The sequence below is a fragment of the Opisthocomus hoazin genome, chromosome 10 (genome assembly GCF_030867145.1).
Source record: "Opisthocomus hoazin isolate bOpiHoa1 chromosome 10, bOpiHoa1.hap1, whole genome shotgun sequence".
Classification (NCBI taxonomy): Eukaryota; Metazoa; Chordata; class Aves; order Opisthocomiformes; family Opisthocomidae; genus Opisthocomus; species Opisthocomus hoazin.
Genome location: NC_134423.1, coordinates 12,357,193 through 12,380,805, shown reverse-complemented (window position 1 = coordinate 12,380,805; position 23,613 = coordinate 12,357,193). Strand labels below are relative to the sequence as shown.

The window sequence follows — 23,613 nt, the reverse complement described above, 5'->3', positions numbered from 1 at the left end:
GCTGGAGTGCAAGGAGCCCCAGCACCCGTGCCCATCCCTGGGGTGCAAGTAGCCCCAGAATCCCTGCCCATCCCTGGCGTGTGAGGAACCCCATCAATCCCTGCCTTGGGGTGTGAGGAACCCCAGCATCCCTGCCCATCACTGGGGTGCAAGGAGCCCCAGCATCCCTGCCCATCTGTGGGGTATGAGGAGCCCCAGCACCCCTGCCCGTCCCCAGGCTGTGAGGAGCCCCAGCATCCCTGCCCATCTCTGAGGTGTGAGGAACCCCAGCATCCCTGCCATGTGAGGAGCCCCAGCATCCCTGCCCATCCATGGGGTGTGAGGAGCCCCAGCACCCCTGCCTGTCCTGCCCCATGCTCCCTTGCCCCACAGCTCTCCCCAGCCAGATGGCAAAGGAGAACAGACTCACCGAGCTTGTCTCATTTCTTTTCTTTTTTTATTTTATTTGAATGTAGAGAGCTGAAAATGCATAACCTAGATTGGCTGGGCTTTTTATAACAAACAGTAGCTAAATAAACCCTGGGCCATCTGTACTCCCCGGCGCACTTGGTGCCGGGCGTAAATCCCGACTGCTCCGTGGCCTCTGCAGGGATTTCACTGACTCCTACCAGGGGTCTGGATGCTCCCGAGCTTGGCTTTGGATGCTCACATCAACCCTTCATGTTGGGAAAATGTCCTTAGTCCAGAGTTTTCCAGGGATAAGGGAGTCCTGAATAACAGGGCTCACCTCCCAGTATTTCTTCAGGGTCTCAAAACCCTGCTACATTTGTAATAGCCACGGGGAAAGGGTTTGGAGCAGCTGCTTTATTAAAAGCCAAGAGCCCTGACACCAGGGATGAGCAAACAGGAGTTGTGATATGCCAGGGAAAGGCAGCGCTGCCTTGCAGCCCCCCCGCTGCCTGTAAAGGCACCGAGACCCCGGGGTTTGCCCCCACCCAGCCCGTTTTCCCGCCTGCCTTCATCCCCCTGCGCTCTGTCTTTGGAGCCCAAAGGAGAACAAAAGACTTTGATCGTCTCAGGGAGACAAAGAAATCAAAGACTTCAGCAAAACGCTGACGTTTTAGCAAATTAACGTCTGTCGCTGAAAAATTGTTGCAGGGGGAAAACCTGTGGCCGACTTCATCCGTCTCCGCGGGGGCTTGGGGCTCAAGGCAGGGCTCCTGTTTTCCCTTCGTTCCTCATTTTCCACCCCAAATTTGGTGTCTTTCCCAGGAAAGAGGAGTTTGACAATGCAGCAGCCAGTGGCAAATCCATGCGCAGGGTCAGCAGGATGCGGTCCTCGATGTGCCCAGGGGATGCTGAGCCCCATGTGAGGGCTGGAAAATACACACCGGAGGCATCTTTATTCCTAAGGGATTTGTTCATCGCCCCTGTTTATTAGCCAGCCCTGTTTTGTGCTTTGTTTTGGCACGACCCCACCTTGCTCAGTGCATTAACTCGGCGCTTGGGACCTTCGGGGTCACCTCAAGCCTCTGCCACCCGCTTTGTTGAGCACCCTTGGTCATGTCACCCGAGAAGGGGGCTGGGGACACGCCGGCACGTGGTGACGGCCTCTGAAAAAAAGGGAAAAGCTAGTGCTGTTTTTTTCCAGGCAGGGGAAAAAAAAAAATCAACAGGCTGGCTATATCATTGCTTAAACAGCCTTAATTTATGTAATTGCTGCCATTTAAAACCAGAAGCAGATCGGCACCTAGTGTAAATTGTCACAGCGCTGGGGTGTAAACTGTCACCATGCCAGCCCAGTGATCAAACCCTTTTTGGGCTGGCAAAAAAAAATGGGTTTATAATTGGTTGGGAAGGGGGGAATCGCCATGCATTTCCTGTTCTTCCAGCCTGTCTGGCCAGGTTTGTCCTCCACGAGCAGCAAAATCGGGTTTTTCTCCCCAAACCACATTGCAGGGGATGCAGAAGCTGGTGAAAGGCTTGGTTTGGGGGAGCATCACCCTTCCCTGCCGAGCATCTTCTCTCAGTGAGCTGGCTGAGGGCTTTCGGCACAGCCAAACTGCTGGCTGCCGAGCTCCTGCTTGCCAGCTCTTGATCGACACCTGCCAATCAAACACATCACCCATTCCGCTGATCACTTGGTGGGCTGCAAGGGGCTTTACGGCATCGCTGCCGTCCAAGAGCATCGTTAGTCGAGGAGAGCCAAGCCAGCGAGGAACCGAAAAATACCAAGAGGGAATGTCTTTGTTAAGGAGAATTTGTTGGTTTCCGCCCGCAGGTCCCAGGGGAGCGTTCAGGGCAGTGCTAATTGAATTAAGAGCACGCGCGCTCCGGCGAGCAGCTCTCCGGTGGGCAGTGGTGGCGGGGCCGGGCTGGCCATCGCTCCGGCGCGGCAGGCAGCAGCTGTACGCCAGCCCCGGTAATTGCAGGCAGAGCCTAAACTGTTGCATTTTACATGATGCCGGTCCCCAAGGAGGGGAAGAGTGGCGGGGCGGGGGGCATCTTCACCCCGGCTTTGATGCTGGAGGAGCTTGGTTGAGGTGGTAATGAAATGCGGTGGCACAGGGGACGATGATGCTGATGGTGTTAATGAGGCAGCGATGGGGAAGGGCACGGGGACGCCTCCGGACACCTCGTCGCGGGGAGGAAGGATGCTCGCTGCCCTCGTTAGCTGCACTAACGAGGCGAGGCCGGGCGCAGGCACGGAGTAATACCCAACATGGGCCACTTCGCCGCTGCCCGTGCCCGCAGCCAATTTGGAGAGGGCGCCCAGCCTGATTGCTCGGCCGGCGAAGCCAGGAGAGCATCTGCGACGTGGGGAGGCGGCGGGGAGCCGAGGGTTTGCCAGGTCGCGGTTGTTGGCTCTTAGGCAGTGAAATAGGTGGGTGCTGGGGTGCTGTGCCTCGAAGCGAGGAGCCCAGCTCGTCCCCATCCCCAATACTGGGAGCTGGGATGGCCAGCACAGGGCGAGGGTCCCTGTCCATGAGCCTGCCATCGCAGGCAGCAGTGAGGAGCGCGCGGACTCCATCGTTTATTTTATTAGATCCGACTTCCCCCTCTAACTGGATTAGAGGGGAGTCTATAAAAGCCGGGCTGGCGGGAGCAGAGCAGGGCGCGCAGAGCCGGGCGCGGGAAATGAGGGGCAGGGAAATCACATTACCGCTGCCGGCAGCGTCTGGCTGGGGGCCTGGCAGGGACTGCCAGCGCAGCACCAAGCAGAGCAGTGGCTCTTGGCATCCCTTTGTGCCCGCAAGACCTGGGCACCCACCTCCTGCCCGCCAGGGAAGGGGACAGATGGTTTGAGCTGGGCATGGACCTGCTATTTCCACTAACACAAGCTTCAGTGTGAAAGATGCCTTCTCCTCCTCCTCCTCCTCCTCCTCTTCCTCTTCCTTGTCTTCTTGGTCCAGCATTGGTTCCCCAGGGATCCCCTCCATGCCCAAAGCTCCCCTTGCACCTTGCAAAGATGAGATGAGCGTGGCCAGCCTGCAGCTCTTTCCCATCACGCTGGTCCTGCGGCATACTGGGGACATGAAGGGGGGGACAGGGGACAGGCAGCTCAGTCCGGGTGCCCCCTCCTTGCCCCTGTCACCGCATCCATCCATCCTACAGACCGTTGCCTTTCCTCCCCAGAGACCAGCGGCATTCCTGACCCTGTCGGACAGCGATGTCCTCCCCAGCCTGGACCCTGTCGCCGCCGGCACGCTCGAGAGGGGCGAAGAGCTGCGGACAGCCTCCACGAACCCACTTTATTGCCAGGTAAGAAGCCATGAGAGCAGCCGTGGATGCCGCACCAACACCCTTCCCACGGCATCACCCTGCCAGCCACCATAAATGCGTGCACCGCACCTCATAAAGGTGAAAAACTGGCATAAATCCCCAATTTTAATCTCTCTTCCAACCTATTCTTTGCTTGGAATGGTGGGTTTTATCCATAGCCGGGTTGTACTGATAATTTCCCATGCTGTGCCCATGGAGGAGCCTTTCCGTGAGTGCCCGCATCCCTGGTCCCCAGCTGCTTCGGGGTGGCACAGGGGCTGGAGGGGGGACAGCACTCCCCGGAGCAGCCTGGATGCACCGGCTGCAATCTGATTGCTCAATCTCCAACCCATTTAGCAAATTCCCTCCTGTTACCGCTGCACTATGTTGGAGACCCCAGGCACCTCCAGCTCATACCTTTCGGCTCCGGGAAAAGAGAAAAAGCAGCTGCTCTCCTCCTCCAGCCCTTTGTATTGATAAATGGAGCCCTTGGATGAATTCAGACCCAGCCTTCGTGGTCCTAATATCTTCCTGTACTTTAAGCCATCTGGCTTTAAAAATAACAGGTCGTTAAACCTCAGTTCTGCTTATTAAATCACTGGGAGGGAGAAGGTCGAGGGGCCCTGTGCTGCCCAAACGCCCAGTGGCCGCCCAAACCCCGCCTTCAACCCAATCCCTCTCCCTGCGATTCAGGCTACAAAGCAGGAAGAAAATTAGCAATAAAACAACAACCGTAAAAATACAGAAAAGCTAATTTTTTTTTTTTTCTCCAGCTGTTTTAATTCCTCCAATCCACTGAGCTTTATTGCTTCCTTTTCCACGGCCACAGCGGCTGCTTTACGCCCAGCCTAATAGAAACCTGTAATGGGCCGTGCAGAGGCGGGTACCACGGCACGGCTTAAATGCCACAAGCACACGAGGTCCAAAAAATTTACAACCCAAATTGCCCCAGGGCTCCAGAGAAGCCTCGATACCCTTCAGACCTGTACAGGATCTGGCCCTGGCATCACTACATGATCCGTGTGACACATTTTCACCCCGGCTTCACTGTTGGCTTGCGCTAATGCCCCGAGCTGCCTCAAACTGGGCTTGTTCAGCCTGAAGAAGAGAAGGCTGCGAGGGGACCTTATAAATGCCTACAAATATCTGAAGGGTGGGTGTCAGGAGGATGGGGCCAAGCTCTTTTCAGTGGTGCCCAGTGACAGGACAAGGGGCAATGGGCACAAACTGAGGCACAGGAAGTTCCGTCTGAACATGAGGAGGAACTTCTTCCCTCTGAGGGTGACGGAGCACTGGAACAGGCTGCCCAGGGAGGTTGTGGAGTCTCCTTCTCTGGAGATATTCAAGACCCGCCTGGACAAGATCCTGTGCAGCCTACTGTAGGTGACCCTGCTTCGGCAGGGGGGTTGGACTAGATGACCCACAGAGGTCCCTTCCAACCCCTACTATTCTGTGATTCTGTGATTCTGTGAAATCCAGCTCGCTGTATCCTCACAAGAGCATCCCTGCAGCGATGAAGCGAGGGAGGGTGGGAAGTGGTCTCAAGGATGCTTCTGGCGTCCGAACTTCAAGCCCCAGTGGGGCAACAGGAGCTGGGGAGGACAGAAAGGGTTTGCACAAGCCCTGGGCACACCCTGCCCTGTCCTTTTTCTAGCTAATAATGCTAGAAAGCATTGCTGGCAGGGTTATTGTTTTTCCCCTGAACCTTTGACAGCCGTTGTCTTTCTTTAGCTTTTTTTCTTCCCCCTAAAGTGCATATTATTTTCACTCCGCTTGCATTGCGAGGCGAGGGAAAGGCCTGGAAAGCCCATCTCCTGCCAGTCCCGGGAATCGGGGCTGACACCCTACTAATGGAGCGTGCATGCGGGAGGGAGCTGGGATGCGAGAGCCCCCCGGCAGCGGGCTTGGGGGGGGGCGGGGGGGGGAGCACTCGGCTGATCACAGCCCTGTCACTTCTTCCCACTCCCCTCGGGCTGATCAAACCTGGATTCCCCATCCCTACCCTGCGGCTTTGGAGTTCCCACTCCGGATCTACTCGTTAATGCCTTCATTGAAGAGCTGGGGGAGAGGAAAACAAAGCGATGAGGAATATTATCAGAGCTAGGGTAAGGCTGCCCTGGTCCCGCAGAGGCAGAAAAGCCTCTGTGCATGTTTCTGCTGGGACATGAAACCCCCCTTGGGCTTACCGAGGTTCGAGGCTGATTTCTGAGGGGCCAGATGTTTTGACCTTCGGCTGAGTTTTACGCTGCGCTCAGCCCAGCAGTGTTTTCCTACCCTTCCGCCCTTGCGCTGAATAGCTTTGCGCCTCTCTTGCCACTCGATGAATAATTTACAAGCAGCACTTAACGATTAGGGGGGCATTTTCTCCAACCTCTTCAAACATTTGCTTCTCCTTCAAGCCTTTCTTTCCCTCCACCATCCCCCGTATTTCCCTGACCCGTGGGCACGGGGGACTTCACAAGCCAAAGGGCTTCTTGTGGGCCTGGGAGAAGTAAATGCAGGTTTTTTTCCCTTGGTGGCGTTTTGTTCCCAGTGGTACACGTGGCCCATCAGCTCCATCACATAAGAAGGGAGCCCAGATGTGCAGCCTCTCCCCCCAAAACACACCATGGGCTGATGGAGCGGGCAGCAGTGGTGGGGGCAGGAGTTCTTGCTTGCCAGCAGCATCGGGGCTCCTTTGCTGGACCCATTTCCAGCTGCTGGGTGACCTCCGAGGAAGAAGAGGGCTCCTACGCCCGCTGAGCTGGGTCATCTGCCTCAGCCAGCTGGGAGGGGACCCCCAGCACAGTGTGGCACTGTTCCTGGGGGCTGGTACCCGCAAAGTGACTTGCTGGCAAGGGGAGAGGGGGATGTGAAGGATGAGGGTGCTGCAGGGGGAGAGGTTGCTGCAAGGGGTGACAATGCTGCAAAGAGTGAAGGTGGTGCAAGGGACAAGGGTGCCACAAAGGGAGAGGGTGCTGTGAGGGGAGAGGGGATGAGAAGAGTGAGGATGCTGCAAGGGAAAAGCATGGTGCACAGGGAGAAGGTGCTGCAAGAGGTGACAATGCTGCAAAGGCCAAGGGTGCTGCGAGGGGAGAGGGGGATGCAAAGGATGAGGACACCGCAAGGGAAAAAGGTGCTGCATGGAGAAAGGGTGCTGCCAGGGGTGACGATGCTGCCAGGGGTGAAGGTGCTGCAAGGGACAAGGATGCTGCAAGGGGGGAGAGTGCTGTTACAGATGAGGGTGCTGTGAGGGGAGGAGGGGTGTGAAGGATAAGGATGCTGCAAGGGAAGAGGATGGTGCATAGGAGAAGGTGCTGCAAGGGGAGAGGGTGCTGCAAGGGCCGAGGGTGCTGAGAGGGCAGAGGGGGATGCAAAGGATGAGGATGCTGCAAGGGAAAAGGGTGCTGCATGGGGAAAGGATGCTGCCGGGGGTGATGATGCTGCCAGCAGTGAGGGTGCTGCAAGGGGAGAGGGTGCTGCAAGCGACAAGGGTGCTGCAAAGGGCGAGAGAGGGTGCTATGAGGAGAGGAGGGGATGCAAAGGGTGAGGATGCTGCAAGGGAAAAGGGTGGTGCACGGGGAGAAGGTGCTGCCAGGATCGAGGGTGCTGCCAGGGCCGCAGCCCCACTCAGCACTGAAAAAGCTCTCTTCTTGGGGGCAAGATGGGATGAAGTGGGATGGCAAGGAGGGGGACAGAGGGACACAGCTTTTGCAGGGCAGCGGAGGGTGCTGGAAGGGCAGGCACCCTACGGCAGAGGAGGGGGAGGCTGGGTGGGGGAGGGGTGTTGCAAATGGTCTGAGTGCTGCAGCCGAGTTGCAAGAGGGGTTTTTTGGTCATCCAGGCTCTGGGCAGGGATGGGAAATGGGTTGGGCTTGGTGGGTTTCACTTGTGCTGCTCCTGCTTGGGTGTGGGTGGCCGTGGGAGCGGCTGTGGGGGTGATGGACCAGGGACCCCAGCAGCGAGCCGGAGCAGAGGCAAAAGAGAAAACGGTCCCCAAAAGAGAAAACGGGCCCCAAAATATCGGTTTTTGAGTGTCTGGAGGTGTGTGCGCTGGCGGGCGTGCACCCTTGCATGTCCTGCTCCAACCCAGTCCCGGCAGCACTGCCAGACCCACAGTGCAAAAGGGCTCATCCTTCCTCATTTAGTGACTTCTCAGCCTTTCCCGGCGCCGGTTAACGAAGGATGGGGCCTGACGGTGGGCGGGAGATGCTCGGGGTGGTGGGTGCTCAGGGCAGCGGAGGTCAGGGCAGCGGGCGTTTTATCAGCGAATCGGGTCGATCCATTAGCAAACCTGAAAATGGATGGTCACAGCGCCGGCAATAAACCGCCAGCCGGGCCAAGGGCAAGTCACGGCAGCGCCCGTCACTGGGGCGATGGGGATGCTGCGGGTTGATCCCTCTGCAGCCGCTTGTTTTTCAAAGCCCGGGACATGAACATGCTTTGAGGGCAGATAAAAAGCGTGGGGTTAGGGGAAGGTGGTTGAGTCAGGACCTGCGCACAGATTTTGAATGGTACGCTTGGAAAACCAGCTCTTTTGGGAGCTGCCGAGCGCTACCAAGTTTCCTGCTGGTACTGGGAGGTTTTGTGATATTTCCCCACTTCTTCACATCCCCAGTTGCTGGAAATGTGCTTATCTGAAAACACAGATGCCAATGTTTTCCTAGGAGAGAAAAAAACCCTGCAGAGACCCAGTGGGAACCTGAGGTAACAGTCGCAAGCTGTTTCCCCTCCTTTTTTGAGCTCCGGAGGGGGCTTTTTTAGGTCTGGCCCCAGTTTGTGGTCAGGGGTGAGCAGCAGCGTTGGGGGATGCTCTGACCCATGATGGGAGGAGAGACCCATCCCGGGAGGCTCTGCTGACCTCCCCTTCCTGCCTTTCCCCCTGGTCACTTGGGGGACATCACTCGGGGACGTCACTCCAGCTGTCCCCATCCCTCCCAAAAGCAGCCCCGTGCAGCTGGAAGGGAGAAAAATTGTTTTTCAGGAACCGGGTGCTGACTCAGACAGAGTTTGCTCTCAAAAGTCATCCCACCTCTTCCTAGCCGCTGATTTAGGGGGGGGTGGGGGGTGGGATGGCTCCTTTTTTTTCTTTCCTTATCCTTTTTTTTTTTTTCCATTTTCTTTGAGCAAAGTAAAGCAGCAGCGACTCGCAGAGGAATTGCAGTCCCTGCTGGTGGCCCGACTTCAGCCTTATCTTGAAGAAGCAGGCAGGCGGGTGGGAGCCCGAGGAGCGGTGGTCTCTATGCCGAGCATCTTGCCTCCTCGAGTTACCCCATGTAATCCAGAGGCTTTTATTGCCTTGTACAACACGATATCAGCAGCCGGCAGCTGGGCCTGGAGCCGGATAGCGATGGTAATCGCCAGCCCTAAAATCATCATCCCAGTTAGGAAGGGAGCAGAAGACGTGGTGTCTCTATTAAATCGAGCTCGGCTCAGATTAAGCACTTTTCAACGCAATCCAATTAACTCTTAAATTGAATTGTAATGCTTTGGCTAATATACCCCCCCTCAGCACGGCTTCCCCCCCCACCCCGATGCATGGCAAGGGAGTTCAGCCTTGGTTTGATCAGATAAAACCCTGCTTATTTGCTGCCTTTCACCAGCCGGAGCATCCTGCCGAGAGAGCAGCGGGGCTAAAAATCTCCCTGTTTCCCCTGGGGGACCTGCAGATCCCCCAGGAGTGGGCGCTCCCCAGGGAAACATTTGGATTTTGGAAGTAGAGGGGGGAAAAAAACCCACATTTGCCCCACCGACACACCTGCCCAGGTGTTGTCCTGAGGAGGGATTTGGGTACCGGTGTGTCCCCAGGGCTGGGGCACCGGGGCACCGAATCGCCCCTGGCCAACACCCGTGTCCCAAGGGGATGGGGAAGGTTGGCGAAGGCATCGGGCAAAGCGAATGAAGGCATCATTGTCTTCTGATGGTTCCACGAGCTTGTGTTATAGGAAAGAGGGGAAAATGGGATTTTTTCCCCCTCTGATCTTCCTAAGCTGCTGCAGCAATTGCTTTTTCTCAGATATGTAAATCCGAGCTTATCCCATCTTCATAACAATTAAGGAACTGGGCTTAGTTCTCATCCAGGAGCGAGTTATCTGTCGGGCAGAGGGAGATCGTGTGGCCGAAGAGGCTGGTGCTCTGCCAGGGCTCAGACGCCTCTGTGCTCACAAGTGAAACGAGCTGGCCCGTCCTCAGCCCCTCTCCGGGGTGCATTGCTGTCCCCTCCTTGGCCCGAGACGGGGTCAGGCCGTGCCGCGCGGATGCAGAATCCTCTGGCACACCCGATTTTCAGCCACTTTCGGACCTTCCTGCCTCCCACAGGGGTTTATTTTCATCCCCACCACCTCGCTTCGCTCCGTGCTGCTCCGTCTAGAGATGAATTGATTCCAGCAGTCGGAGCTAATCGGATACATCAAAGCATCTCGGAGCAATTTGTTAAGTAAATAAATAAAAAAAAAACTTGGCCTAAGCAAATACGGGAAGGAGGGCGACGGCTTGCCGGCGCGGATGAAAGGCTCCAAAGGCAGGGGAAGCTTCAGAGGCTTGGAAATGATGGGGGGAAAAAAAAATATATTAAAAAATAACTAGCGAGCGCCGAGAGTTTCAAAGCTTCCATCTTTTGAGGCGTGGATTCCCAGGCTTTCATCCGGAGCCCTGCGGGAGGGAGAGACGCAGCTCTCTTCGGGTGGATTGGAGATAGGAGGTGCAGGGGAAAAATGTGTCCCTCAGCTCTGCGCCCGTCCCTGGGGCAGCGCCGGGGTGATGCTGGGCCAAGCGTGGGCAGAAATAGGGGGCGGTGGGTGTCTGAGCAGCACTAGGCTGGGACTAAAGGCCTGGAAGGGTTTTCCAGCCTCTGCAGGTGTTGTCGGAGCCTGGGAAAGCCGTGGCTGAACCCAGCACTTCCCAGTACAGGCAGGGAAAGCAGCTGCCCGGCCCGGGCGAGCCGAGCACGGGTGCTGTGCGTTATTGATGGGGCAGATAATTGCGCACTTCCCACAGGCTCTTTGATGAAAAATTGATGGCACGGGACGAGGTAGCGAGGGGCTCCATCGCCTTACACCGGCCCCTTTGTTTCTTAACCAACACCAAAGGAGGGGTGGATGCGGGATGCCGCGGCCAGTGGGAGGCACGGGAGTCTCAGTGGGTACCGCGAAGCGGGGACGGGACTGGGGGACCTGTTGGAGCAAAGCATGCCTTGCCTGAAAATGCTATAACTCCCATCTCGGGATGAAAGCGGGCTCTGATCAGTGAATTATTCTCTGCTCGGGGTCAGCCCAAACGCCAAGGCAGAGCTGCAGCCCGATGCCGCCCAGCATCTCCGAGACACGAGTCCTCAGAAGTTAATTGAGTGTTTGAAACGTCAGAGGAGTGTGCTGGGAGGGAGAGCGTCTCCATGCCTGCATCCAAGGCGTGGAAATGAGGTGCTGTCACCGTCAGAGCCACCCGGCCATGCTGGGACCCGGCGGTGGCAGCCACCGGGTCACCTCCTTGGGTCTGCGCTGCTGGGAGCAGGAGATAAGGCCACGTCTGCCGAAACCAGGCTGGGGCTGGGGAGGGAGGGCTGGGGACAGCAAGGGGCTGCTGTCTCGAAGAATCATAGGCTCATAGAATCACAAAGGTTGGAAAAGACCTCTAAGACCAAGTCCAACCGTCACCCCAACACCACCGCGCCTGCTAAACCATGTTCCAAAGTGCCACATCCACATGATTTTTTAACCCCTCCAGGGATGAGGACTCCCCCACTGCCCTGGGCAGCCTGGTCCAACGTCTGACCACTCCTTCAGTGAAGGAATTTTTCCTAATATCCAGTCTGAACCTCCCCTGACACAAGTTGAGGCCAATGCTTCTTGTCCTATCGCTAGTTACTTGGGAGAAGAGACCAACAGCCACCTTGCTACACCCTCCTGTCAGATAGCTGTAGAGAGCCATAAGGTCTCCCCTCAGCCTCCTCTTCTCCAGACTGAACAGCCCCAGCTCCCTCAGCCGCTCCTCATGAGACTTGTTCTCCAGACCCCTCCCCAGCCTCACTGCCCTTCTCTGGAGTGCTCGGAGGCAGGCAGCGGGGAGATGTTGCCTCCTGGCCCCGATGGCTTTGGGAGCAGCAATGGGATGTGCAATGGTGGAAGGGATGCTAAAGGGGTCGAGATGTGGGTGCCCCGGGCGAGGAGCAGCAGAGCAGGCTGCCTGCACCCATCTGGGTGCAGCTGGGTGGCTTTAGGCGCCTAGTTGCTGCGGGGAGGAGTTGCTAAGAGGAGAGATGTGTTGTAGCAACAGGCACTGGCAGAAAGGGCCTGGGCAAACCAGCTTTTCCTCATGCTACAGCACCCTGGCATCACCGTAAGTCCACCGGCCAGCAGCTCAGGTGGCGGCTCGGGGACGGGACGTTCGGCCGGGGGTGGCCAAGCTGCTGGGGAGTTCGTCTGGGGCTGGCAGAGCCTGGCAGGCAGGGCTGGCTGCTGGGATCAGGGTGCCGGAGGGACTGGGGCACCCCAGGAGCAAGGATGATGGTCTGCTACAGACCCTTCTCCTCCACTGTGAGTGCCGAGGGGCGGTGGGTGGGGAGGGGGAGGTCACACTGTCACTGGCATCACCAGCGGGATCTGAGGACCCCGAGGTCCCAATTGCAGGGACAACGCCTGGTTGGGATTGCTTTTGGTCATAGCCAAATTTCCTCCCAAGGGTGCAGGGCTCAGTGGTCCAGCCATGAGATGATGCTCAAAGCCAGGCATTTTCTAAGTGTCCCCATCCTCAGGAGAAGGTCTTCCAGCCCTGTGGCCACATCGTGTTGCATCTGAGCCCCAAAGGTGGCATCTCAGCCAGTGATGCCAGAGGTTTTTTGGGACAGGGTTAGAGCCTGACCCCAAAGCAACAGTGGCAAAAGCATTTTGCTCCAGGTGAAAGCCAGGAGAGCTGCTCCCAGATGTGGGGAAGGGGCTGAAGGAGCTCACAACAGGGTTCTTGATGGTGGGACCAGCTTGGCTTTAACCTCTTGCAGGGCTTTCCTCAGCCTGCTCCTGATACTCACCCTCCTCTCTGATGTCTCCTGCCAGCCCCACCGAGACGATGTGTCCCTCCCGGCAGCTGACGCCATGGCCAGTATCCTGCCTGGGAAGCAGCCGTCGCTGCATGGGACAGGAGTGCTGTCAGAGGAGCGGAGGTACGGGGGCCGTGCCGGCTTTGCAGCCCCCTCTTGGCTCCTTCTTCTCATCCTCCTCAGGGTGGATTCCTCCTCACTCCATCGCCCCCATGTTTTCCCCCAGCAGCTTCTCCTCCCGCCCCGTCGCTGCTGATCTTCCTCCTCACTCCTCCAGGCTCCCACCCTCCTTGCACCCTCATCCCCACCAGCACTGGCCTTGCCCCCCAGCACCCGAAACAGGCTCCTGTCTCCTGCGGAGGGTCACCTAGGCAAGGTTTTGTCACTGTTTCGCTCCGGCAGGAGCAGCTGGCCAAGGGTGTCCCCCTGCTCTCTGCTCCATAGGTCCCAGGAGGTCATCGGGGACCAGGAGCCGGTGAGTGCCAGAGACACCAGAGGGGTGGGAGTCACTGGGGGCACTGGGGTGGGACAGCAGCGTCCCCGAGGCAGGTCCTGGCTCCCACAGGGACTGAAGCCAAGCTGCTGTCGGCTCTGTGCTGCTGGTGGGTGAAGGTCTTGGGGGGGGGGGTTGGCCACTGAGTTTGGCTGGAGGGGCCTTTATCTTGGGCATGAACTGAGTCCTGGATGAAACAGCTCTTGGGCAGGTGGGGAGGAAGGAGCCGAGCCTCTGCTGTTTGTGCCCCACCCCCTCCCCTTTCCCCCCCTTCCCCAAGGCTGCGTGATGCTGCTGCACCACCACCCCATGCCCCGGCCCTGCCGCCAAGGCCAGCCCCAAGGCTGGGAGCCGGCGACCAGGGGAGCTGGAGGCACGCAGTTCCCCCCGGCCAAGGTCCCTGCTGCCGGGAGCCTTTCCACAGCCCGGCATGGCAGGGAGGGATGCTGGAGGATCAGCCTCAGAAGATGCCAATCCTCAGGGAATTATTTCCCCCAGTATCACCTGGCAAGGTGTTCCCCAGCTACACGGGTGCTAAAAAATCCTCAGGCTCGTCTGTATAAAATATTCATCCCTCCATTATTCTTCACCACCTCCCTTCTTCTAAAGACCTGCAAAGCCCTGTAAGGCTCAGAGCTTGAGGTTGACCCCCAGCTCCGACTGCTCTGCACCAGGTCCTCGGGAGAGTTGTTTTTCCACCAAAAAAGGTGGTAGGAAGAGATGGGGAAATGCGGGTGGGGGGATCTGCAGCGTGGAAGGAGAGGTGAACAGGTGGAGAAAAGAAGGTTTGGAGGGAGGGAGGGAGGGATGGATGGATGGATGGAGGGAGGGGAAGACAAGTATATACGGTTAGAGGATGGTTGGGGAAGGAAGGAAGGAAGGAAGGAAGGAAGGAAGGAAGGAAGGAAGGAAGGAAGGAAGGAAGGAAGGAAGGAAGGAAGGAAGGAAGGAAGGAAGGATGGGTGGGTAGATGGATGGATGGATGGATGGATGGATGGATGGATGGGTGGGTGGGTGGGTGGATGGATGGAGAAGGATCGACAGTTGCAAGAGGAGGGGGAACACTGGGTGTTTCTTAGCTGCTTCATGATGAGTCTGACCCTCAAGACAAACATCCTCAGCTTGAGCTCTTGGTGCTGGGGAAAGCCCAGGCTGGCAGCAGGGTGCCAGCAATGCTGCTCTGGGCTGGCAGGAGGTGGGCAGCTACCGCCTGGCCCTGAAGCGGATGGCAGGGGACCTCCTGTCCCTGCGCCAGAAAGTCACCAGCCTGGAGATGGAGAACGGGCTCCTGCGGCGCAGCCTGGCCTCGCAGGAAGAGCTGGGCCACGGTCTGCTTGCCGATGTGGACCTGGACGTCATGACCCGGGAGGAGCTGCTGGACAGGCTCGGTGCGTGATGGGGCAGGGGATGTGGAAATTAGGGGATCCCTCTCCCTGGTGCAGCGGACGGGACCACACTGTCCCCTGGCTGGGTGCTGAGCACGTGGCGTGGACTCTTGCAGCCACTCTCAAGCGCAAACTGGTGGCCAGCACAGCGGAGATGAGGAGGCTGAAGGACCGTGTCCAGCAGCTACAGAATGAGCTGATCCGGGTACGGACATCAGCCAGAGCGGGCAGGGCCTGCCCGAGGGACGAGCTGGTGGCAGAGGAGCAGGGGGGAAGCAGGGAGAGCATCATGGCACCCCCATAGCCAAGCAAGTGTCTGAGAGCCCCAGGACCCCCACCACGAGGTTCTCCCAGCCCTACAAGTGATGCTTCAAGGCTTGAGGCTCAGCATGGAGGTCCCTGGTGGCTTTTCCCCTTCCTCCCCCCCTAGAAAAATGACCGCGAGAAGAACCTGGTGTTGCTCCAGCGAGCCCACTGGCAGCAGCAAGCTATGCTGAGGAGGTGCCAGGAGAAGGTGGGCAAGACAAAGGGCTTGGAGGAGACGGTACGGCAACAGGAGAAGGTGAGTTGGGGAGCAGAAGGTTCAGGCGAAAAGCGCAGGTTGGGGGCCACAAGGGTCTGTGGAGCAGACGGGACCCTCTGACCCATCCCACCCCTCCATGAGCGCTACCTGGTCCCAGGACCACAGTGGCTGGGGAGATGTGATGGTCACCACAGACTTGTGTTGAGCTGGCTCCGGTCTCTCCCGCAGGTGATCGAGGCAATGGAGCGAGTGCTGCAGGAGAAGCTCTCTGGGGCAGGCGGGACCACTGAGAAGCCGGCGGGTGGGTGCAAGCGGGGATGGGGACCCTCGGGCTGGACCCATATACAGCTGCTGGTCTTTGCTGGTGGCCATCCCCTTCTGGCACCATGGGATGATGGTCTGCAGTGGGGGATCGGAGGATGTCCTGAGCCCTCCAGCACCCATCCCTGAGTGCGGGAGAGATGGGGGCTTGCTTCTAGACCCAACTCTGCATGAGGAGGGTGTAGGACACATCGTGGTGGCTGCCCCACCCCATCCCACAGGCGAAGCCCTCTCCGGGGAGGTGTACGCCGCGCTGCTGGCCGAGAACCGCAGGCTGCGGGAGGAGCTGGCGAACACCCCCAAACCTTCACTCCCCGTCGCCCCACGGCCCCCAGTCTTGCCGGTGAGACCGGGGAGCGGGTACAGGGCTGGGGTGGGGGTCAGAGCCGTGGCACCCCGGAAAGCAGTGCCGGGGGGTAACTGGGCATGCCGGGGGCATCACTCACACAACATCTCCGGCTCCGTGGGGCGATAGCCACCCCTATGGCTTGCTCCCCCTGAAAGCAGGGGGTGGGAAGGGGGGGGGGGTTAATCCAGCATTCCCTTTCCCTGCTCCTGCTCATCTGGTGGCCCGCAGGGTGCTTTTGGGGGTGCGGAGAAGCTGTCTCTGGTGGCCAGGCTGGAGGAGGCACAAGCCCGCGGGCGGGTGCTGGAGAGGCAGGTGGGCATCCCCCTCCCGCTCCCCGCTTGATGGCGGGGGGCTTGGGGTGTCGGGCCAGGGTGGGGGGCACCTCTGGCCCCCTGCTTTGGAGAAAGCCAGCCTGGTTTGGGTCTGTCGCAGCTGGAGGAGGCGGCGAGGAGGTGGGGACGGGAGAAGCAGGAGCTCGGCACTCGCCTGCTGGAGCAGGAGCATGGCTTCCCCCACGTCCCCACCTCGGTGAGCACCCAGCGGGGACCAGAGCCACCCGGCACGGGGGCTGGCAGCCGGCGTCTGCTGCCAGGGAGAGAGAAGAGGGGCTCAGAGCCACCCCTCTGCACCCAGGCAGCTGGGGTGGGGAGGATGGCAGGGGGGTCTCCATGCCCACCCCAACATCAGGGGGGATTCGCCTCAGTTTCCCCGCAGGACGCCGGGCAGGGTGGGTTGGTGGTCCCTAGGTTTGCAGGACCCCCTCAGCATCCCAGAATGCCCCTCCAAGGGTCACACAATCCCCCCCAACCCCAGCCCCCCCTTATCGCAGCCCCCTCATCCGCGGCCAATGCCCCCCGGGGGAGTGGGGGGGTGGATTTGCAGTTCCCCGCGACCTTTCCTCGCTCCCCCCCAGACCCTGCCAGCGATCCCCACGGCCCTGCTGAGAAGACCACAGCCCCTGCCCCCCCTGCCCTAGCCCGCGCCGCCCGCCGAGAGAGACGGAGGAACCTAATGCTGCCGAAAAGGAGCCGGTGCTTTTTTTTTGCGTGACGAAATTACAGAGCAAATCCAAGGCGAAAGCAAAAGGTTGGAGGGTGTCGGAAGAGCCCGGCCGCGGTCCCTGGGGACCCCCGAGCAGCTGGAGGGGTGCAGCAGCACCCACCCACCCACCCCGCGCTCCCTCGGGGGTCGCAGGGCTGGCGGCGGGGCTGGGGTTGCTGCGGTTTTATCTCTCTCCCGTGGCATAAGCGCAGCCTTGAGCGCACTGGAGCGAAGGCAGGGATGCGCCGAGCCAAGGCTGTGGCCATGAAAGCGTCGCAGCCGTCCCCCAGATCACATCCCGGGCCGGGGTCTGGCTGGAAGGAGCCGAAAGCGCCTGCGGGGCTGTCCGGGGTGTCCCCCAAACCGGGACCGGCTGGGTGTCACCCAGGATCGGGCCCCTCACGCCCGGGACCCCAGCGGCCGTAAGGTCAGGTAGATGGGCTTGTCCGGGATCAGGATGAGATCGAACTTGGTCCCGACTTCCACCGCTCTCATGGTTTCGATCTTGAAGTTCTCCAGGATCTGGGACGGAGGAGAAAGGGGAGGGTGGTAAGCGCTGGAGGTACCAACACCCAGGTGCCACCTCCCCAGCCCCTTCCAGCGCCACGTCCCTGCTCTCCCCAGCAGCAGGGTGCTCACGTGCATGAGGAAGAGCTGCATCTCCAGCTCAGCAATCCGGCGTCCCAGGCACTGGCGGGGTCCGAAACCGAACCCCAGCCCCTTGAAGTGCTTGGGGCCAGCCGCCAGCCAGCGCTGGGGGCTGAACTGCTCCGGCTTGGGGAAGACCTCGGCGTCCCGACCCATGGCGTAGAGACCGACCTGCACCAGCGTCTGCGGGGAAGGAGCCGTCCCGTGGGTCTGGGCTTCGCCGGCGTTCGGGGTGCGGGTCCAGACCCTCCACGTCGCCTGCCTCCGCACAGAGCGAAGCAGGTCGGGGTGCAGAGGGACCTGGTGGCCGTGCTCACCTTGGGGGGGATGCGGTAGTCCTGGAGGACGACCTCCTGCGTGGTGTACCTCTGCAGGGTCACCGCCACGGGGTGCAGCCTGCGGGAGACAGGTCCCACGCACCTGGTTTTGGGGACAGCCCGGCCCGGCCGTGCACAGTGTCCCAGCAGTGCCAGGGACGTGGGAAGCGAAGGGGGTGGGCTGTTTTTCAGCAGGGGCTCCTCCTCACCTGAGCGTCTCCTTGATGGCGGCTTTGAGCAGCCGGATGGTTTTCAGCATCTTCACCCTGTCCCCCACCGCCTCTCGCTTGGCGGCCAGGACCTCTGCCCGCAGCTGCTCCTGGACCCCTGGTGACCGCGCCAGCTCGAACATGGCCCACTGCAGCGTCATGGAGGTCTGGAGCGGGGCAGGGGAGCGAGGGTCAACACCAGCCAGGACCTTCTCCCCGCCCAACGACCCTGTCCGCTCCTTACTGTGTCCACCCCGCCCGCCATCATCTCGGTGACGTTGGCCTTGATGTCATCCAAGGGCAGCTTGTCCTGCATGATGAGGCTGCAGAGGATGCCCATGTACTCCTTGGAGCTCTTGCGCTGCAGCCGCAGGTCCCGGTAGACGTTTTGTATGCATTTGTCCGCTGAGGAGACACGGAGACATGGCATGGCCTTCCTCTCCCAGGGCCATGGTGGAGGAGGAAGGCACCAGATGTGGCACCTTAGGACATCGTCTCCCCATGCCAGCGGCTTTTCCATGGGAGTTGGCCCTGCAGTGGCTTGGGACTGAGGTCTCTGCTGCAGGACCCAGCAGTGGCTGGGTGGGCACAGAGGGTGGGGAGTGAGGGTGCCCCACGGGGGGACACCCTGCAGAAGGTATGTCCCAGGTGTCAAAAGCTCTCCAAGCCCACAAGCCCCTCTGTGAGAGCTGCTCCCCTCAACGTGATGCCCATCATCTGCCCTTCATTGCTCCCACTGCTCCATCCCACAAGCTCCAGATGTAGAAAGTCTTCCTGACCTTGGTGGCCCTGTGCTGGGTGATTGGACCCAGGAGAAGGTCTCCACTCTGGTGAGAAGAGGCTGTACTATGACGCCAGGTCCTCAAAGGGGCCTTCGGTGACACAGGGAGGTGCGGGCAGGAGGAGCACTCACCCTGGGAGAAGATGGCATCCCAGGCCCAGACATGGTCCCGCCACGTCTTGGCGTTGAGGTGGCGGAGGAGGGTGGGCGGCAGGTAGAGCATGGGTGAGGTGGTGTGGAACATCAGGGTCACGGCGTCGATGAAGCGCTGCACCTCAGGGTCCACGAAGTCCTGCAGCAGCCCCAGCCGCTCCCCGAACAGAACATGGCACACGGCTGCAAGCACAGCGTTTGTTAGGGTATCTGGCCAGGAGGGACCTTGTCCCCATGCCCTCCACCCTCCCGCACCCAACTCCAACCTTGCCATGGCTACAGGGACCTGGCTTGGCCTCCTGCTCGCTCCGAGCATCACAGGGCGGTGGAGGCACCCCTTGTTGGGTAGAGTTGGCCACCAGTTGATAACTGGTACATGATAAAACACTGTTTTATCAACAGTGTTGAGTTGTCCTCTACTTGTGTGGAGAGGGGACGTCCCTCTAGACCCTAGAGCTTTGGGGGGGAAGCCTCTTTACCCATCCCTGAGGATGAAGCTGGGGGAAACACAGCACGTTGCCCATCTCAGGTACCCTGCAAAGGGATGTTTCGGGGGGGGGGGGGGGGGGGGGGGGGGGAGACACGTGTCTCGCAGAGACTCACGCCCCTGACACTCACACTCCAGGGCAAAGCGGAAGAGCTCGTGGGTGAAGTCGGCCGTCCAGCACTCCCGGCCACTGTTCCTCACCTGGGCTCGTGCCCGCCGGACAAAGTCCTCGCCCACCTCGCTCAGCAGGGGCACGAAACCCTCCACCACGTCCGGTGACAGCACCTCCTTGTTGAGCATCAGGCGGTCCGAGCGCCAGGCCTCCCCCTTCCTGAGGGACACCAAAACAGGGGGGGTCAGAGGTGTCACCCCCCAACCATGGAGCATGCCACCCCCGAAGCACAGGGCCAGCGGATGGCCCCATCACCTTCCGGATGCTCCAGCTCCGCACCGCCCCGTGCGCCAGGGCTACTCAACGGGACCTGGGAGCCACATTTTTAGAGGACACCCCCCCCCCCGGCCCCCCGACTCACTTGAGGAGCACACCGTAGGGCTTGCTGCGGTAGTCGCGGTAAGCCACCCAGGGGGGCACGCTGAAGCGCTCCGGCAGCGTCCCCTCCGCCTGGAAGAGGGTCGCAGCGTCCCGGGGGCTGATGATGTTCACACTCTCGTAGACACCCAGCTTCTCCCTGCCGGGGCACGGAGGTGGGGGGGTCATCCCCACAGTCTGAACCTCACCCACACCCCCCGAAGCTCCTCACCTCCCCTCATCAGCCACCCTTCCCCCCTGGCATCCCCAAATCAGCTGCCCCCCAACCTCCCCCGCAAAAGTCCTGTCTGTGGGTCCCATCTCAGGGGGCACAGCAGCTCAGCACCAGGCAAGATCAGGTCCCCAGGACAGGGTGTTGGAGCAGAGACCCCTCCGTCACCCCCTCCCCTGCTTGGGGACATCAGTGCCAGACCCCGTGGAGATCAGGGGGAGCAGAGCCCCCCCCTCCAGCCCTGCTGCCCTCTCCTCCTGACATCCCGCAGCCATAAGGCACCAGCAGATCTCCCCTCTCACCCCTCACCATGGCATCGCGCGAGCTCGTGGCGAGACGAGCTGTTCCGGCACGGATTTACCCGGCTCTCACCCGGAGCAGGGCTGGGAATAGCCGGGACGCCGGGACCAGACGCCTCCTCACCTGTAAATGGGCCCGAACTGCTGGAACTTGCGGGCCATGATGTGATGGACGTTGTGGAAGCCGCCCTCCTGCCAGAAGCGGTAGAGGTTGAGCCAGCCGGCTCGCCAGTCACCGGGCAGCTGGTTAAATGGCCGAGGGGTCGGCGGGATGGAGGTGGCAGCCCTCCGAGTCCTGCAGCAACCCCCGGCCGGGGGACGTCCCCTCAAAGCGCCCGGCTTGGGCACAGCCCGGGCCAGCATGGGAGCGGGCGGCGGGAGAGGGAGACCAGGGTGTCCTCGCTCTTATCCCCCGGCCGGCCTCGCTCAAGGCTGGATGCTCTTGCCCGCCTCCCGATGAGTCACGGCCACCCCAGGGACGGGGACGGGCACTGGACGCTTCGCCCCGGCGAGAAGGCAGATATCGGGGCGCGGTGCAGGGCAAAAAGGGTTTGTGTGGCATCACCCCCCCGCCCAGCCTCGCCCGAGAGGGGTTTGCCAGGGGAAGCATAGGTCTCAAACAACATGAAGTGACAGGGGTTGATGCCAGCATGGCCAGTGCCACCCCAGTAAAAGCGGGCGCTGTTGCAAGCACTGGAAATGAAAACCCGGCTGCCAAGGGGGCGAAACGTTTCATCTGCGAAATAAATGCTAAAAATGATCTAGGGGATGAAACAGCACAGGTTAGGCTTAACGAAGCTCCGGCCTGATGGGTCACCGTGGGAGGGGACAGCCTTGGGGACTGCCTGGCCATCACTGGGGGTGTCCCCCCTCTCCCTTCCCTAGGGTAGGGGGTCTGGGGGTCACAGGTCCTCCCTTCCCAGGCTCTCCTGCCCGAGAGCATTGGCTCCTGTTCACTGCAGGAACCCCAAACACCCCACCCGCTCTCCCAGCCAGAAGGGAAAGGCTTTTTGGGGTCTCCCGGCCCCCCAGAGCCAGGGACAAAGGCTCCCACCCCCGAGCATGATGGCAGACACCTTCCCTTGTCCCAGTGACACCCAACTCGTGACCAGTTAGCACCGGGGTGTGGAAGAGATAATGGGGAGGGGGTCACTGGGAGAGGTCACTGGGGGGATCGCTGGGCCTTTCCTTGAGGGTCTCCGGGGTGTCCCCGGGGTCTCCGGAATGTCCCTGGAGCGGGGGGAGGATTCCAGGCAGGTCCTTGGGGGTCCCTGGACTGACCCTGGGGGCCGACACGCCACGGCCGTGGAGGTCTGGAGCGGGAGCAGGAGCCCGAGGAGGGCTCTGCTGGGCTAATTCTGGTGTCAGACCGTGCTTAGCCCTTCATCTTCCCCGGGAAACGGGGTGGGGGGGGTAGCGGGGGATGCTGAGCCGGGCTCGGCGGCGGCTGCTGGAACGGCGACGGGCACCGGGGGGCGCGCCCGCCCCGCCGGGAGCCGCGGCAGGGACCCTCCGTCCGCGGTCCTCCCCCAGCACCGGCACGGACCCTCGCCCGGGGGTCCCGGGACCCCCCCAGGCACCGGCTCTGTCCCCTCCTGTCCCGCGGACCCTCTCCCCACTCCACGCACCGGCTTTGTCCCCTCCTGCCCCATGGTCCCCGTCCCTTCCCAAGGCATCAGCTCTGTCCCCTCCTTCCCCATGGTCCCTCTCCCCCCCAGTCACCGGCTCTGTCCCTGTGTCCCCCCCTAAGCCATGGCCCCTGTCCCTACTCAAGGCACCGGCTCTGTCCCCTCCTGCCCCATGGTCCCTGTCCCCCCCCAGGCACTGGCTGCATCCCCTCCTGTCCCAGCCACCCACTGTAGACAGACGCCCACCCCAGGTGTGCCCCCCAGAGCAGCCCCGCACCCCGGGGACACGGTGGCACAGTGCCACCCCCCCCCGCCCTTCACCCCTGCGCTGTCACCGTCCCGGGTGTGACTTGCTGCCCCCCCTCCGGCCGCGGGCAGGGGGTCAGTCCGGGGCACTTTGGCCACCTCGGTGCTGGTAAAAGCACAAGCACGGGCCCAAGGGACGCGGAGGGACACGGGGCCATGCTGAGCTCTGCCCTGCCACCCACCAGCTCCAGCCCCAAGAGGGGACAGCCGCCCGTCGCGCTCGGTGTCCCCTCTGCACACCCTCTTTCCACCAGCTCCCCACGGTGTGGGGGTCCCAGCTCCATCACCCCGCGCCGTCTCCCCGGGGTCCCACGCGCACCTTCCGCGGGGGCCCTGCCCTCCTCCCCACCCCGGGAGGTTTCCGAATTTTCGCAGGACCCACCCACCCCCCAACAGCTCCATCACCCCTACGGCAAAGGAAACGTGACGGTTTGTCCCCCTCGGCACGCTACTCGCAGAGGAAACCACCACCGCTGCAGTGGGCACCGGAACCCCACGCGGTCGCGGGGGGCTCTGATGGAAAGTGGGGGGGGGCGGAGGGACATGCCAGGAAACGGGTCAGGGAGGTTCTCAGAACCCCACAGCCATCACTCTTTCCCCAGCCAGCGGCAATCGCGGCTGGGACGGGGCTGTGGCCGCCTTTGCTGATGGCCTCGCCCGTGACGAGGAAAGTGGGCGGCGTGTGGAGGCGTCTCGAAGCCCGCATGACCCGGGTGCATCCCCTGCTATTTTTGGATGTGCTGAAACAGAAAGCCTCTCCCCTCCTCGGTGGCTTTCTCCCCGTGCCACCCGCGCTGGGGACGAGGAGGGTCCCTCCGGCAGGGTTTCCTTCTCCGGAGAGGTGACATCTGTGGGCACCGCGCTCTCGCTTTCCACCCGTGGGACTTGCCCAGCGTGTGTCACCTCCCGAGCGAGCAGGGTGACTAACGGCCGGGCTCCTTCGCACCTTCCCCCCGTAAATCACACCTCCGGGAGCTGCTGAGAATCCCCCTCGAGCCAGCGCCGCAGCCCCAGCCCCAGCGAAACCCCAACCTCCAGGGAAAATCCCCGTCCTCCGCCGCATCCCTCGGGCACGTGGGGCTGGGAATGCCAAGCCTGCGGTGATGGAGTGATTCTGCGTCTCTGCCCCGCAGAGCCGATGGGAACTGGCCGGGATGGGGCTGGCTTTGGCCGGGGTGATATTGGATCTGTTTTGGGGGA

General features: G+C 60.8%; 2 protein-coding genes across 5 annotated transcripts in view; one reads left to right on the top strand and one right to left on the bottom strand.

Moving 5' to 3' along the window:
- Positions 1 to 16,879, top strand: part of CCDC33 (coiled-coil domain containing 33) — a 45,251-nt gene extending 28,372 nt beyond the window's left edge. Inside the window, exons 13-23 of the mRNA XM_075431295.1 lie at positions 3,577 to 3,702; positions 12,729 to 12,835; positions 13,157 to 13,187; positions 14,398 to 14,593; positions 14,707 to 14,795; positions 15,021 to 15,152; positions 15,342 to 15,414; positions 15,656 to 15,777; positions 16,012 to 16,095; positions 16,216 to 16,311; positions 16,697 to 16,879. Coding sequence (XP_075287410.1) covers positions 3,577 to 3,702; positions 12,729 to 12,835; positions 13,157 to 13,187; positions 14,398 to 14,593; positions 14,707 to 14,795; positions 15,021 to 15,152; positions 15,342 to 15,414; positions 15,656 to 15,777; positions 16,012 to 16,095; positions 16,216 to 16,311; positions 16,697 to 16,759 — 1,119 coding nt within the window. The 3' untranslated portion in view covers positions 16,760 to 16,879. The remainder of the gene's footprint in view (positions 1 to 3,576; positions 3,703 to 12,728; positions 12,836 to 13,156; positions 13,188 to 14,397; positions 14,594 to 14,706; positions 14,796 to 15,020; positions 15,153 to 15,341; positions 15,415 to 15,655; positions 15,778 to 16,011; positions 16,096 to 16,215; positions 16,312 to 16,696) is intronic.
- CYP11A1 (cytochrome P450 family 11 subfamily A member 1) lies at positions 16,807 to 21,994 on the bottom strand. 4 transcript variants are annotated; one of them, XM_075432093.1, is made up of 9 exons: positions 20,604 to 21,994; positions 19,953 to 20,108; positions 19,551 to 19,750; positions 18,912 to 19,115; positions 18,243 to 18,403; positions 17,999 to 18,165; positions 17,790 to 17,868; positions 17,464 to 17,655; positions 16,807 to 17,346 (listed from the first exon to the last, which is right to left on the bottom strand). In XM_075432093.1, the coding sequence occupies exons 1-9, from the start codon at positions 20,840 to 20,842 to the stop codon at positions 17,224 to 17,226; spliced, it is 1,521 nt and encodes a 506-aa protein (XP_075288208.1). In that variant the 5' UTR covers positions 20,843 to 21,994; the 3' UTR covers positions 16,807 to 17,223. The 4 variants fall into 4 exon arrangements, with proteins under 4 accessions (XP_075288208.1, XP_075288206.1, XP_075288210.1 ...); XM_075432091.1 differs by having other exon boundaries at positions 16,807 to 17,655; XM_075432095.1 differs by lacking the exon at positions 17,464 to 17,655.
- Between the last annotated feature and the right edge of the window lie 1,619 nt (positions 21,995 to 23,613).